A 17,069-nucleotide genomic window follows, 5' to 3' on the forward strand; every position below is an offset into this window, starting at 1 on the left:
TACCTTGTAATGTTGTGTAAATTTAAAAAAAAAAAGCGCTAGTCCCTACAATTAAATGGAAACTTTCTTCACAAAAGGTCAATATACTTTGGCATGCCTTGCCACAGATGTCTGATTAACATCCCTGTAAAAAAAGAATACAGAATGGCATTCTGCCTTTTTTTAAAGTGGTAGAATCAGAATAGAGAATTTCTTTAATACATCTAAGTCCTTATGGCCAACTTGCGCAGACCCACTTTTAGAACCTGATGGGGTTCCTCGTTAGCTTACACTGTCTCATTACCTTATCTTTTTAACCAGTCATTATCCAGCTAGTTGACTTTGGTTTTGTCTTTGGTGACCTCAGAGCTTGGCTAGATTTTTCCCCATCCAGTCCCACACCCACACCTTCCCGTCGTCAAAAGCTCCAGTGTGTGCCTTGTTCTCCAGCGAGGGCAGCAGTGCTCAGGACTTGTTTCTGTTTGGGTCTGTAGGGATCGCCTGCTCCCACAGTGGATTCCGCTGTTAGCTGAGTGTCCTGCCATCACCCGAATGTATGAGGAGAGTGCCCTCCTGCGAGATCGCATGACCGTCAACTCCCTCATCCGCATTCTGCAGACCATCCAGGACTTCACTATAGTCTTAGAAGGCTCACTCATCAAAGGAGTGGATGTGTAACCCAATTAGCTAGAAACTCGCAGTCCAGACCCCTTGTTCCTGAGCCTTCCCCAACGACGGGGACCGATTTGGACTTGTCTGCTGAGGTAGTGAGTCACTGCAGGGGGCAACACACCGTATCCCCCAATTTGAACAATGCTGACACTACAGACAAGGTAAAGTGCTGTATTGTAGTTCATTTGAACCTGGAATTTAGTATAAAATAGAGTATTTTCATGTGTTAGATGTGTGTAAATATGCTCTCTTCTTTGAGAAATTATATTACTCTAATAAGATAACTTTTCTTAGATTGAATATTCCTGTGACTTAAAATAAGTAGCTTAAAAGTATTGGGAGGTGGGGGGTGGGGGGAGGAGAAAGAGTGGTGCTAGTCAGGAAGAAGCCAGTAAACATGTAAATACAGTGCAACCCAGTGGGGCTTTTTTTTCCCTCCCGGTATCACAAAGGAACTCAGAATGCATTGTTATGTCGTAACCAGCCATCCTGGTGTCTGATCCTTTGTATTGTGAATGTAAACAGCTTTACCTACTGTAGGGGATAGTAGCCCTCACTTACAGCTTTTAAGTTTCACATGGTTTCATACATTTGAATTGAGCCACTTTTCCAGTCTTTTGGAAAAATTTTTTCCGTCAGCACAAGATATGATTCAAATATTTTAAATACTGTACCCCAGGAGCTTGGCTAAACTGGAAAGAGAACACACAAAGCCCTGAGAAGTGTGTTAACTTGTGGGATTATAACTTCTTTACACTTTGGAAAGATTAGCCTAGACTAACTTCATTCTTGGCATTTTTATTCTTGTTATTTGAGGTACTTTGGGGAGATGTGAATTTCAGAGTGTTGGCCTTATGGTCTTAAGAACTGCAAACAGCAATTTGATTCTGTACTTTTAATTTGGCCATCTCAACCCTGCAGTGGTCCCTTACCTCTTAAAGATAAACACAAACACGGTCTTTGTTTGGTTCCAATCACCCGCCTCCCCTCTCCCGGTGCACATCCCCCCTCAGGAAATGGAAAGAATGTTTAAGAAGGAGGAGGGCCCTGTGTGGCTTGGAATGTTTTTGTGAAAGTATTTGTTGACCATGATAATGCAAATAACAGAAGAAGAGAGAAAGAATGAACCCTTTCTGGGTGTTTCAGGGCAAGCTTTATGTTCTTTTGTAAGCAGGGGTGAAAATGTAAAAACAACTGGCCCAGAGAAGGTACAGGCCAGTACTGACAAAATGGAAGCGAAACAAGAGGCAACAATTTTAGGAGACCAAACATTGTCACTTTCCAGTTTGGTATTTTTTAAGGAAGTTAAATAAATTTGGTATTAGCTCGTTACCTTAAGTCTTCATCTTACGGTCAGTCCTTTAAGTCTAATTAGGCATTTGCACGTTGTTAGCAGGGAAATTGCCTCAGCAGAGCTCCAGATTTTGTTCCCAGGTGTGTCTGAGAAGCAAAGCCATGGCCTCTCAGGACCCTTGTGAAATCTGAGGGTCCAGGCTTTAGCCAATAGCGTTGTTTACCTTTTTTCCTGGAAGAAGAAACTAATGATACAAGTGCCTCACTCCCTTTATCAAACACTGTATTCAAGCAAGGCACACGCCCTTTTAATACGTGACTGAGTACTTGAGGGTAGGGAGAGTTGAAGGCAGCATTTAGAAACCCATGGAAAGGGTTTAGGAAGATGGTTCTGGGTGACCTGGGTAGACCAGAAATTTGTTTGCCTACAGCTGAAGTTTGTCCACAGTGGTGTGGCTGTTCCAGGGACATGGAAAGTCTGTTATGGGAGACATCCAGAACCTGTTGCACACTAGGCACTTACTGTTTCAGTGATGAGAAACCACAGCGTGATCCAATCCCGGATTTTGTCATTGTTACCTTTTCCAAAGGCCATGCTTCTGACACATTCTGGGTAAACAGAGAGATGGCTTAGGTTAGCAGGCTAGAATTGAGTCATCTAGTCTAGCCTTCTCATTTTACAGATGGGAACACTTAAGGGTCAGAGAGATTAAATACTTACCCGCACACCTGTGACAACACAGAGTCTAGAATTCATGTTTTTTATTACACCAGGCTGCATGAGACTGGCCTCCAAGGCATTCATATTAATAGTCTTTCTACCCTTGGTTTATTCATCCACCTATACAGGTAGCACAGGGATTAATATTCATTTTAACAAATTGTCCTTAAGTTATAGAGAATTACACCTATTTTAAAAAGTAGGAGCAGGAATTCTCTGGCGGTCCAGTGGTTAGGACTCTCACTGCCAAGGGCCCGGGTTTGATCCCTGGTCAGGGAACTAAGATCTCACAAGCCTCACAGCGCAGCCAAAAAAAAAAAAAAAAAAAACTAGGAGCAAAATTGGATTTTGGACCTGTGAATAATACCAATACTTTAAAAATTAATACCTCCCAAAAGAGTTATACCTAAAGTTTCATCCCACTTTCTATTGTCTGACTATAGTAGTGAGATGACCAATTTCAAAAGAAGGAATCACACCAGAACTGACACATCCTCTAGAATGCTAGGCCCTTTAGAGTGGTCACCTTGGGAGTCCATATATGTATGCCAGTGATAAAGCCAGTGCTCCAGACACCTGGGGGACCTCCTTATGAGCTGCCTGAATGACCTACAGCCCATTCTTTTGAATACTGCCAGTGATGGGAAACGGTGGCCTTTCAAAAGAAATTTAAAATTTGAAACAACAAAAAGTCCTTAGGTTACAAGTTGATGAATGAAAAGCAAAGTTTGGGGTCACATAAGAAACACAATTCTAAAGAAATAAGACTTAGTTCTTACATGGCTTATAACTATCTTTGAGCCAATATCAAAATATTTTGAGCGGGACAGTAGCAGAATCCTTAGAATAAATGTACATAGCCTTCTAAGCTAACTTCTGAAGGTCATTCAGAGGTATACTTTCTGCTCTGTTAACACTTTATTTTTTTTTCCTGTTAATACTTTAAACTAGTATATTGCTTTATCATCACACTTCAAAGTTAAAGTACATAAAAATCAATTTTGTAATTGACCTTTTCTTTTTCTCAAAATAAATTAAAAGTAATGCCTGGAATCATAATTAGTATTTTCACATAATAATAGGTTAAGAAGAAATTGTTTTAAAATTAACTTGCCAGAAATATTATCTCTTGAAACATTTATCTTCCAAGTGTTTTTCAAATGTCCTGAAACTCCTAATATCAACCTTGGTGACATAGTAGCATTACACCGACATTGGTATTATGTGTGAGACCCTGAAGCTGTGCCCTGTCTGGGGGCTTACCAGCGCCTTAAAAATGACTGAGGCTCAGTGTGGAGTAGTATAAAGTAGGGTTCTCAGTGGAGAAAAATGGGCTGCTGAGAACAAAAGGAAGGCCTCTCAACCTTATCCATCCTCTTTCCCACTGGGGGCAAGAATTTGATAGAAGAACCTAAAGCTTGCAAAAGTTTATGATTTCCCTCTAAAATTTATTTTAAATATTTCACACATTTTGTACCTTTTGTAACACTATGGTATTTACTTTAACATGGTTTTTTAAGAAATCATTTTAATGAACTTCTGTCACACTATATGAATGATACAGGGGAAATACTGAATTGCTCGTATTTCCTTTTTTTGGCAATAAAGCACTGTAGTATGTAAATGTAAGTAAAAGAGGGATAGAGGCTATACATAACAGTTCATGTGTAGTAAATGTTGACACCTCTGAGATATTTTGAAACATGAGGCAACAGACAAGGACCTCAGATTCCCCAGGGAAATATTTATTTGACAGCATTGGAAGTGTAACTCTTAATGATGAAATAGCTTCTTTCTGCTAAGAATTATGATTTTTTTCAGTAGATTTTCATTTTGAGAACTGTGAGTATTTTCTCTGTGAGGTTTACAGAAACTAGTCTATCTTTTTCACCATTCAAAAGGACAGTCTGAACCGTAGCTATTTACATTTCAGTATTAACACACCTTCACTGATTGAGAATGGAGTCTTGAGATCATCTCTACTTTTTTAAAGTGAATCAATCCTATTTCCAAGTCATCCGTGTCATTTGAAGTCCATGTTTCTTATATAAGTATTTGTTACATTACCTTTTAGTGTAAAAGGAGGCAGAAACAAATAATAAGCTACTAGGTCTCTTATTCCTGTTAAAATACATTTATAAATCTCTTGAATCAAACTGATTTCCAAGCTTTTTGAAGAGGGTACCGATGGAGTGAGATCAGAGTAATCCAAGGAGAACCTCATCCTATCACATCTTACTAGACATGATTGTCCTCTCAAGGACAAAATAAAGATTGGCTCCAGAAAGTTATCACATTGAGCAGTTAATACCAGAGTGAAAAAAAATCGTCAAAAACAGTCTCCTCATTTGAAGGAATCCAGGGTATCCTTGGGTTACGTGGGAGGGAATCATGCTTGACCCAATTACCTAAATGTATTTACATGTGGCCCAGCCTTTATTCCAAACACTAGACAGATCTTATTAAAAGTAGAGAGGTATGGTAAGAGTTCCTGTTGTCAATCAAATGAGGGTGTTAAACTTATAAAAAGAATTCTCTGTGTTACACTTGAACCATGTATAAATGTACCCTGTGTATCTTTTTTTTTAAATGAGCATTTCTGCATTTAAATTATATTGTTTTCTTTGTATTGTTAACAAAATGCATCAGAACTGGATTTTTTTTCTCATCTGAGCATACTTAAAATTTAAAGAGTATTGTGATATCAAGCACTTTAACATATGTATCAGAGAAACTGATGTGGGTTTTTCAGGTTTTGGAGTACATTTAAATATGACTTTTCATGCTTCATTCTTTACAAATAAAACTGTGGGGTTGATACTTTGTTTTGCTTCATTTTTATAGAACCTTAATACCGAGCAGTTCACAGGGCAAGTGACTCCAGAAAGTAAAGGGATAAAACCATTATGAGAGAAAAAACTACATAAAACCATTATGTAGTAGAAATATAGCCTGCTGGGCAACTGGTTATCTAAAAGGGGTTAAAAAAAAAAAAAAAAAAAAGAACCCTACCTCACACCATACAGAAAGATCAATTAATTCTTGGCTTAACAACCTAAATGTAAAAGGCAAAACAAGCATTTTTGAAGAAAATGTAGAATGTATTTATGAACTTGGGAAAGGGTAGTATTTAAACAAAACACTCAAAAATAACTAGATTTTTAGTCCGTAGCAAAAATGAAAGGCAGAGATTCATTGATTACCCACTATATGTTAAGCATTACTTTAGGTTAAGGACATAAAGCAGTTTAAACATACACATACATCAGATTCCTTCTATCATGGAATTTATATTCTAATGGAGGAGTTACACAATAAACATGACAAATAGGTAATACATATAGTAGTTAGATAATAACAACAAGCAAAGAAGAAGGATTGAAAGTATAGTTGGGACTGCTTAGAGATGGACTGCAATTGTAAATGGGTTAGCCAGGGAAAGCCTCACTGAAAATGGAGTTGTCTTTAGCAGAAATTGGAAAAAGCGTAAGAGAAACAAGTTTACAGGAGGAACATCAAGAGCTTACTTTTGGCAGTAAGTTTGGCATGCCTGATAGACATCCAAGTAAAGATGCTGATAGACAGTTGCACATATGGATTCGGAGTTCAGGGGAAAGTAATGGTGTGTTTGTCGGGGTCCAAATCAAGAAACAGAAATCACACAGCAATTTGAAAAGGGGTAGTTTAATGTATAGAACTATGTTAGAATTCTCCAGAGAAACAGAACCAACAGGATGTGTGTGTGTATGTATATGTATATGTATATATAGAGAGATTTATTTTAAGGAATTGGCTCACACAATTGTAGAGCCTTGGTGAATCCAAAATCTGCAGGGTAGGCTGGTGGGCTGGAGACCCAGGGAAAGAGTTGTAGTTCGAGTTCAAAGGGGTTTGACTGGCAGAATGCCTTCTTGCTCTATTAAGGCCTTCAACTGATAGGATACATTATGGAGGGTAATCTGCTTTACTCAAAGTCCACCAATGTAAATGGTTAGTCTTATCCAAAAAACACCTTCACAGAAACATCCAGAATAATGTTTGATAAATATCTGGGCTCCATGGCCCAGCCAAGTTGACACATAAAATTAACCATCACAGACTACTGTAATAAGAAATTGGAATTATGGACTATTTGCTATTAAGCAATGAAAAGAACTCTAAAGGATACAAGAATAGCATATATAGGAAGCAGCCACTAACCGTAGGGCTGAGGCAAGGCAAACCTAAAAAAGCCCCCTCCCCCTTAGGCTGAGAGTCAGACTTTTAATATTAAGAGGGCACAGCCATGGCCCACTGGATGGTAAAGAAGTTTACTGAGATGCTGCACCAGTGCCACTTGTTTGGAATCTGCTGTCAGGCACCAGGGAAACATCCATGGAGAGGTGGCATAGCCCAGAACTTGCTGGGAAACCACTGGAGAGGGTGCCAGGGAAGCCGTCCACTGGTGAATTCTATCAAAAATTTAAGGAAGAAATAATGAAAATTCTAATCAAAGTCTTCCAGAAAATGGATGAGGTATGTGTTAGTTTGCTAGAGCTGCTGTAACAAAGACTGGTTGGCTTAAACCACAGAAAGCTATTTTCTCACTATTCTGAAGGCTAGAAGTCTGAGATGAAGGTGTCAGCTGGATTTGTTTCTTCTGAGGCCTTTCCCTTGGCTTATAGATGGTCGTCTTACCTCTGTCTTTATATGGTCTTCTCTCAGTGCATGTCTGGGTCCTAATTTCTTCTTCTTACAAGGACACCAGTCATATTGGATGAGGGCCAACCCTAATGACTTCTTTTTAACTTAGCTCTTTAAATACCCTACCTCCAAATACAGTCACATTCTGAGGTACTGGGGGTTAGGACTTCAACATATGAATTCTGAGAGGACACAATTCAGCCCACAACGAGGTAATACTTCCCAACTCATCCCATGAGCCAGCATTACCCTGATACCTATATCAGACAAAGAAATTACAAGAAAAGAAAAATACAGACCAAGAACTCTCATGAATGTAGATGTAAAAATTCTTAACAAAGTGTTAGTAATTCAAATCCAGTGATAAAAATGATATGTCATGACTAATTGGGGCCTATCAAGGAGAGCAAGGTTGGTTTAGCATTCAGTCAAGGAATATAATTCACCACAGTTACAGATTAAAAAATAAAAATTTATATGCTCATCCCAATATACACAAAAAATTTTTGACAAATTCTAATGTTCATTCATGGTTTAGAAAAAAACCCCAAAAACTCAGTGGACTTCCTCACCTCAGATATACTGTGTTCATGGATCAGAAAATACTGAAAGTCATCTGCAAAAAACCTACAGCTAACATCATCCTTTATGGGGAAATGCTGAGTGCTTCCCCCATAAGATCAAGAACAAGGCATGGATATCCACTCTTAATACTTCTGTTCAACATTGTACTATAGTTTCTAGTCAGTGCAATAAGACAAGAAAAAAAGGCGTAAAGTTTGAAAAGAAAGTAAAACTGTATTCACAGATGACATGATGGTCCATGTAGAAAATCCTATGGAATTTACTAAAAAGTTACTGATGCTAATAAGTGAGCGTATCAAGGTTGCAGGATATAGAGTCAATCTACAAAAATCAGGTGTATTTCTATATGCAATAGCATTGCAGTGCAAATCTGAAATACTTGGGGATAAGTTTGACAAAAAATGTGTAAGACTTGCTCACTGAAAACTACTGAGGGAAACTAAAGAAGTCCTAAATACATGGAGAAATGTAGTGTGGTCCTAGGTCAGAAGATTCAATATTATTAAGAATTCAGTTCTCCCCAAATTGATCTATAGAGTCAATGCAATCCCATTCAAACTCCCAGCAGTCTTTTTCGTAGAACTTAACAAATTTATCCTAAAATTAATGTAGAAATGCAAAAGCCCTAGAAGAGCCTAAATAACTTGGAAAAAGATAAACAAACTCGGAGGACTTATATTACCTGATTTCAATACTTACATTAAAGCTACAGTGATTAATAAATACAGTGTGGGGAAATTGAGGTAAAGTCAGACAAATAGATCAATTGAACAGAACAAAAAGTATGGTAATAGACCCAAACATATATGGTCAATTGCTCAACAAAGTTCAAGGGTTATTAAGCGACAAAGAGGATAGTCTTTTCAGTGAATGGTCCTGGAACAATTGAATAGCTACATGTAAAAGAAATGAAGTTTGATCCACACCTCCCACCATATACAAAAATCAACTCAAAATGGATCATAGATATAAATGAAAATCCTAAAATTAAAAAACTTTGAAAGAAAACACATGGTAAATGACCTTGGGTTAGGCAAAGATTTCTTAGATATGAAAAAAGATACAGTCCTTAAAAAACATTGATCGAGACTTCCCTGGCGGTCCAGTGGTAAACAATCTGCCTTTCAATGCAGGGGACGCCGGTTCAATCCCTGGTCGGGGAACTAAGATCCCACATGCTGCAGGGCAACTAAGCCCACCCGCCACAACTACTGAGCCCGTGTACCTCAGCTAGAGCCCACATGCCACAAACTACAGAGCCCACACGCTCTGGAGCCCGCGCATCACAACTAGAGAGAGAAAACCTATAGGCCACAACTAGAGAAAAGTCTGTGCACCACAAATACAGAGAAGCCCAAGCGCCACAAGGAAAGATCCAGCATGCCACAATGAAGATCCCGTGTGCTGCAAATAAGACCCAATGCAGCCAAAAATTAAAAAAAAAATAAATATTTTAAAAATTGATAGATTAGACTTAACAAAAATTAAGGGGCTTCCCTGGTGGCGCAGTGGTTGAGAGTCCGCCTGCCGATGCAGGGAACACGGGTTCGTGTCCCGGTCCAGGAATATCCCACATGCTGCAGAGCGGCTGGGCCCGTGAGCCATGGCCGCTGAGCCTGCGTGTCCGGAGCCTGTGCTCTGCAACGGGAGAGGCCACAACAGTGAGAGGCCCGCGTACCGCAAAAAAAAAAAAAAAAAAAGAATGTATGTATGCTTTTGTTTTTTCAAGTTTCAGACATTTATTAATCAGTGTAAATGCCAACACAATACACCAACGTGATTTCATGTATGTAGAGGGGAAATATTTCCTGGTTAATTAGAAAATTTTACAGATAACTTCTGGAACACCTTCATTCTAAGCAGCTTTATAGTCAAACATTTCATTTAGAAGTCTGGACCTTCTTTCTTCAGTTTGCTGTAATCCACATTCACTGAGTAGAACATATATTGATCACTGGGATTCAATTTCTTCTGGGTTCTGGGATATTCTTTCTGTTCCAAATGACTGAGCAATGCCAGATACAAGATATACAGTGCTGCTCCAGTACCTCCGGCTCCAATAAATACGAAGAAAGAAATCAAGCTTGTATGCTTCTTGGCCTAACCAAGGATCTAGTGGAACATATTTGTGGCAAAGGCCTTTGGCCTGAAAGGAGACGAGAACAAATCTGCCAGGCCCCAGATTAAGTAGTCTCTGCCCAAATGTACACTCTTTGTGGGACTTCTCTGGCGGTCCAGTGGTTGAGTCCGCACTTCCACTGCAGGGGGTACAGGTTCGATCCCTGGTTGTGGAAGTAAGATCCTGCAAGCTGTGGCCAAAAAATAATAATAATAATAACTTTGACATATACCTACCACATGATCCAGCCATTCTTTAGGTAATTAAATACTGAAGGGAAATAAAAGCATATGTATATGTCTACACAAATACTTACACATGAATGTTAATCACAGTTTTATTTGTAATAGCCAAAAACTGGAATCAAGCCAATTGGCATCGACAGACAGATGAGTGGATAAATAATTTGTGATATAGCCATACAATGGAATACTATTCAGCAATAAAAAAGAGTAAGCTATTAATATATGAAGCAACATAAATGCATCTAAAAACAATTATTCTGAGTAAAGAAAGCCAGGCAAAAAATGAATGCATACTATAGGATTCCGTTTGTATAAAATCAAACCAAAAATGCAAATAATCTATAGTGACAGATGACAAATCAGTTGCTGCTTGGAAATGGGGGCCGAGGGGAGTTTGACAGAGGCCCAAGGAGACTTTGGAAGTAACAGATACATTCATAATTTTAATTGTGGTGATAATTTCACGAGTACATACTCATGTCAAAACTTAACAAAATTGCATAGTTTAAGTAAGTGAAATTTGTTGATTGTCAATAACACCTCAAGGATTTTTTAAAATCTAACTGAAAAGTTGAGAATACATACACTGTAATTAAAATGGGGTTTAAAAAAAAGGGAAAACCCAATAACTTGATTTACCAATCATTCCCTTCTACCTCATTCTATGGGCTTCTAAACAGGTGTACCACCACCTGTTTATCCACAAGCACTAAAGACATCTATGCTAAAGATCGGAAGCAGGTCAGGTAAATCTAGATAAACCCAACAAGTGCCTAGCATGAAGAACTGCAGGCACACGACTGCAGTCACAGTTATACACTCCTTCAAAGAAAGCCAACTTGCATTTTTGCTTCTAGGTTTCTACCTGGCATGCTGTTGTGATTCTTTAAACTCCTTTCCTTAAAACCCTTGCATGGCTGTGTCAGTTAATCCCAAACTATTAGATCATGGTCCTACCCAAACCTAACCAAGCCCCCTTTCCCCATGCAAAGGTCTGCCTTAGACCAGTCTCCAAAACCTTAGTAAATATCCAGGCTCCGCCCTTTGCCCTCTGACAGGTTACTAAGACCGTCAAGGGAAAGCTCTTCCTTACTGTGCAAGCAATAAACAGAATGTTTCCATGTTAATTCAGGAAGCCAGTATTTAACAGTACTGATCGTGTATATTTCCTCTTCTGAGTTATTTTAGTAATCTTTGCCCATTCATTTTTAATGTCTGTTTTGGCTTTGATTTATAGTTTAAAAACATTTTTGATAGTGGGAACCAGCCGCATAGCGCAGGGAGATCAGCTCGGTGCTTTGTGACCACCTGGATGGGTGGGATAGGGAGGGTGGGAGGGAGGGAGACGCAAGAGGGAAGAGATATGGGAACATATGTATATGTATAACTGATTCACTTTGTTATAAAGCAGAAACCAAAAAAAAAAAATCATTTTGAGCTATTCTTCGCTCTATACGATATCAATATTTTCTCTTTCCTTTTAATTTTTGGTATTTTTTGTTGCACAGAAAACTTAAGTTTTCAATTGTTTAAGGTTATTATACATTCCTTAAAAAAAAAAAAAAACAGCTTCTGGTGCCATACTGCCTGGGTTCAAATCTCTACTGCTTAACTATCTGAAGACCCTTGTTTTGTCACTTAAGTCTCTGGGAACCTGGTTTCCTCATCTGTCTCCCCACAGGAATGTAAGGAGGCATTTTTGACTGTTTTGTTAACTGCTGTAGCCCCAGCTCTGGGAACAGTGCCTGATACATAGTGCTCAGTAAATATTTATTAAATGAATGAATCTACAAAGCCAGAACAATAATCTTATTTACCTCATAAGGTTGTCATAAGAATGAACTAATCCTTGTAAATTTTAGTCTAGAACAATGCCTGGCACACAGTAAGAGCACAAGAAATGTTAGCTCCCCCAACCCCCAATCCCAGAATCCTGCCTCTTTGTGAAGTCTTACCTGAATACCCCTCCCCCACCTTCCCTTCTCCCTTTCCCGCTCCCACCAGATTTGCCCACTGTCCCCCCACCTTAGCAACACCCGCTTGTCACTTGGAATTCTTAACCTATGGGCAGCTGTAAGCCCCTCTGAGAATCCAAGGAGAGCTATGAACACTCTCCCCAGAAAAACGCACCTGTGCACATACACACCTGTACAATTTCAAGGAGCTCATTGGACCCTGACACTAAACCGCCTTTTTAGATTCCTGAATTAAGTAGACCTTAATGTCGAAACTCCTTATTGCTTTGTAGCAGCAAACCTCAACAGGTCCCAGGAAATTTCTCAGAGCAGATCTTAGCTGCAAGGATCAAAGTCCAAACTGGGTGTCAAGATCTGAGCTCCGAGTAGCAAATTTCTCTCCCCCTTTGAGGAAAGGACGACGATTGTTCCTTCCTGACTGCCCCTTCAGAGCTGAGCCTTCACCCTGATCTGACAGGGAAGGGCGCTGTGGAGGACGAGGGCTGGAGGAAGGGGGCTCTAAATGGAAACACGAGGCCCCAGTAGATTCTAAGACCATGCATAAACTTCGGCAACCTCGTTTATTTATTTCAGTCTCCCAGTTGGTAATTAATAAACCCTTACCACCATAATGACCCGAGTTCCTGTCTTCTGCAGCAGGAAAGAGGGGGTAAAATGGGAAACTGTCCCACTGCCTTTTCAGGAAAAGAGGAAGACTGGCCGGTATGCAGGTGAAGAGCCCTGGACCTGGCGACTAGCCGAGCGACTTCCTGTTAAGTTCTGTAACCTTCCTAAGCCTGTGTTTTGCGCTAAGAACAGGAACAGCAGCATGAACCTCATACTTTTGTTGTGAGGTAACTAAATCGACTACACACTGTTTTGCACCTGGAAGCACCCAATAATCATTAGCTGTTATTTATTACTATGAAATAGCAACTCGAAAGAAGGGCGTTGCCTGCTTACCAACGCGGTGGGCCTGGAGTCGGCCCAGGGGAAGGAGGGCAGCGTGCAGGGAGCTGGCCTGGGGCTGAGCCTGTGCCACTGCCCGGCCTCTCCACCAGCCACAGGCCTGTCAGCTTCTGTACTGTTGCCCTCCTTCTAGCTACATGGCCCCTTGCCTTTTCTCTGTCCTGGAACTCCCCAGACAGAGATGCGCAGATCCTCAAGGGGTTCAACACCTTCCCCTCCCTCTAGCCGCGGCGTAAGACTCCCTCATCTACGGATGTTTCTGCCACAGAGTCAGAAATTATTGGACTCAGAGAACCTGAAAGATGGGTCCAGCCCTTTCTTTCTTTATTCTGATTAGAAACAGTCCCGAGGTGATGTGATTTGCCCAAAGTCGGCAACTTCCTGGAATTAGAAACCAATCGGAAGACTTCCATGTGGGTGTTCTTTCCGCTATTATCAGGTTACCTCCGAGCCTTAGGATCTGTTTTTGAAAAGGAATGAAGAGGTCGTCTAGGGAGAGCCACTGAAGGAAAAAATATTCGGATTTGGTAACTGCTTATGGCAGGGGATGAGAGAGTCGGGGGTGATAGAGTGTGTAACCTGCTTCCCCTCAAAAAGCATAATGTGAACGATCTTAGACTTGTTTTACGAGATTATGAATTTAATGAGTGCATCTTCCGGCGGGGGCGGCTAGGAACTTTCCTGTTCTGTTTACCCAGGCAAGTGCCTAATGCAAAGTAGGTACCTAATAAACATTTGCCACCTGGACGACCGCATGGCTGGATGCGCCCCATCCACCATAGAGATGCAGGAGGATTTGTGGAAATAGCCCCACCTGGGAGGCACGTAAGTCCTTTCCGGTTTTTCTCAATTATGGCTTTGCCATGCATATTCTTTGTTCCTAAATCCTTGACTGCATCTCTTGATTATTTCCTTAGATATTTTCCTAAAAGTGGGATTACTGTGAAGGGTACGCCCACATTTAAGGCTCTCGATTCTGAACCCCTCCAGCGGTGCAAGAATGAGTCAGCTTCCCAGCACGCTGGCTCAAACTGGGTATTATCAAACTTCATTTTTTTGCCATCTTGATAGAACAAAAATAATATTTTATTTGCATTTCTTTGTGGACTGATAAGTTTGAGATTCAACTAATTTTAAAGAAACATTCTAAGGAGCCCAGAGAAATCCTGTGTGGCGTAGGAGACCAGTGAAATTAGGCACATTCTGCCCAGTGAGGGGAAACCTAAGGGCACCTGTTGTTTGGAGCAATTTGTCCTGAAGATGTAAACATCTGAGCCTTTATAGAGAGGCTTCCCGTGAACCAGGGAAGGAGAGCTGTGATCTACTAGCCTCCCTCTGTTTGTTACTTTCATTTCCTGATGAGGAGTTAATGGTATAAAACAAATGAAAAACCAGTATAAGGTTTTTCATTAAGGACAGCAAGAGAAAGTAGAAATGGGAAAACTATCTCAACTTAAAGTCCTGGAGAAAGGGGAGGGGTGAGCGGTGAACTTTGAAACGTATTTCCAGAGGAAGGGAGGTTAAGTCCTTGGGGGTCCGCTGCCAGCCTGGAGGGGCCCGAGGGGGACTCTGGAGACTTTGTATGGGACAGACTGCTGTTTGGTTGTGGAGCTTACAAGGCCAGGGGTCCCCGAGGACCCGGAAAGGGCTTTTAAAGGACTTTTGAGGCTCCCAGGTAAACTGCCAAGGGGCAAAGGAAGGCAGTAAGGAAGTGGAGGCCGCGGTGCAGCCCAGGCTGCTCCAGGAGTGCTGAGAAGAGAGCTTCGGGCTTTTCCCAGAGAAGAGGCAACTGTGAGCTGGGGGGCTTTTCTTGGTTTATGAAACAATGAGGACTTCCCACTCAGTCAGAGCCAGGAACTGGTCCCCAACTCTTCAGGTATCCCCTGGGTTCTTTTACAAAGCACACCAAGGAGGATAACTATTTTAGAAATGTTTACAATTTTATTTACTAACCTAGCTCTCATTTACTCTCAAATAAATTTATAGTCCTAATTGCCGTCATTAGCATTTTCTTGATAATAAACATACAAGATGTGTTTTTTAGTTGTTGTTTTTTTAACTTCGTGGGGGAGTTTATTTTCTTGATTGCTTTAAATTTCCTATTAAAGCCTCAAATTTAACAACCAGTCTCACAGCTCAGCAAACTGAGTTTTTCTGTCACTTTAATTCTTCTGAAAGGGCTTAAGCCAAATAGGAACCAGTAGTTCTTAGAGGTTTAAGTAAGTGATTTCAAAGCTGTCACACTTCAAAAATCACTTAGCTGCTTTTAAAAAAATTTCAGTTGCCCCTGCCTCCCTTTTGGGAGACCAATTTTATAGGGTTGGGACATACCCTGGAACTGGTATTTTTGAAAAGCCTCCTGGGTGATTTTTTTCAAGTTGCCGCTACAAAGAGCAACTTTGGGGAACTGATGTCTAAATGCTTATCTATTTTGTTTGTCTTTTAATGGAATTTGGAAATGGCAGCTTTAACTTCTAAAATATTAAACAATACTTTGCATTTCTGGAAAACATTCCTTTTCACCTCTCTCCCCACCTGCTCCAGGCTTCAGCTCACTGGGCTCTGCAGTCCTTACTTGACACTCTTACTACCCCATGTTCTCTCTGGTTCCCGTGACTCCTGGTTTTCCTCCCTGGCAGCAGATTTTGGGCTTTCTTTCGTGCATGACAATTGGCCTCTCCTCTTGTACTGTCTTTCAAAGCACTGTTGCTGCTCAGGGTGTCCTGGAAGCTCTGGTGGCCCTATTATCCACTCTCACGATCGGCGCCTGGGTGCTTACTGTCCTCTAATCTGCATCTCTCACTATTTCTGTGGGAATCTCTGCAGATGCCCTCATTTCAACTGCCTACAGAGCATCTACTCTCGGATGTCCCACGAAGCACCTCAGACCCACTATTTCTCAAATATTGAGTTCCTAGCCATGTTTGTCCTCTGTGTTTCATATCTCAGAGAAAGGCTCTCCCAAGTTATTCAAGCCAGAAGTTTGGGGATACCAGAGACTCTGCTGAACTTGTGTTCTAGAAGGTGGCGACCGTCAGTCCAACTCCTTCGTATCTCTAGACTCCTTCAGTCACTACCTTAGTTCAAAATCCCCCAATGGCCTTCCTCTTTCTCTCTTACTCCCTCCAATCCGTTCTCCCCACAGCACAGTCATCTTTCTAAGGTCAGATCTTAACTTTTAGCCTCCAGCTTGAAGCTCTCCATCCCTCCAGGGTAAAGTCCACCTTCACAAATCTGGGTTAAAAAGGTCTTACGCCCTCTGGGCCCTACTGGTCTCTCCGGCACACGTCTCCACCCACGGGAGCCGCTCTCTGCACAGCCACAGAGTTACAGCCGCAGCCCAACCCGCCAGACACTCCCTCCCGCCCCGTCCCCTTTAAGATGGCCCCGCTGATCCCCGCCTCCTGGGGATCACGCCCTTGAGCGTGTTTCCTGATGTGATTCTGGAGAACAGAGAGAGTATGGCAGGAGTGACATCAGCTCCGCAAAGACTGTGGCTCCTTTCTGGGGGCCCTCCCCCCACTCACCTGCTCTGCAGGAAGCCAGCTCCCCTGTTGTGAACACCCGGGGATGGGGCCACGTGACCAGGAACAGAGGGGAGGCCTCCAGCCAGCAGCCTGTGAGGAACTGACTCCTGTCAGCAACCGCAGGAGCGAGCTCGGAACCAGGTCCTCCACCAGAGTTGAGCGTTCAGATGGGAGCGCAGCCTCGGCTAGTGGCAAAACTGCCACCCCATAAAAGCCCTTCAGCCTGGAGGCGCCCAGCTAAGCCACACCTTGATTTCTGACCCAAAGAAACTGTGAGATAATCACCGTCTGTTGGTTTAAGCAGCTCCACCTTTTTGTTAA

At 41.4% G+C, this 17,069-nt stretch overlaps 2 protein-coding genes across 3 annotated transcripts in view; one reads left to right on the forward strand and one right to left on the reverse strand.

Annotated features, from left to right (window-relative positions):
• The window catches only part of DENND5B (DENN domain containing 5B), a 205,946-nt gene extending 205,066 nt beyond the window's left edge, over positions 1–880 (forward strand). For both annotated transcript variants that reach the window (XM_060166609.1, XM_060166610.1), the window contains one exon: positions 474–880. In XM_060166609.1, coding sequence (XP_060022592.1) covers positions 474–657 — 184 coding nt within the window. In that variant the 3' untranslated portion in view covers positions 658–880. The remainder of the gene's footprint in view (positions 1–473) is intronic.
• Positions 881–9,698: 8,818 nt separating this feature from the next.
• Positions 9,699–10,057, reverse strand: LOC132529111 (cytochrome c oxidase subunit NDUFA4-like). The gene is given in 1 exon segment (XM_060165377.1): positions 9,699–10,057. A coding segment is annotated over 1 exon segment (240 nt). The 3' UTR covers positions 9,699–9,817.
• Positions 10,058–17,069: the final 7,012 nt, after the last annotated feature.

Source organism: Lagenorhynchus albirostris, chromosome 11 (assembly GCF_949774975.1).
Source record: "Lagenorhynchus albirostris chromosome 11, mLagAlb1.1, whole genome shotgun sequence".
NCBI classification, from domain to species: Eukaryota; Metazoa; Chordata; class Mammalia; order Artiodactyla; family Delphinidae; genus Lagenorhynchus; species Lagenorhynchus albirostris.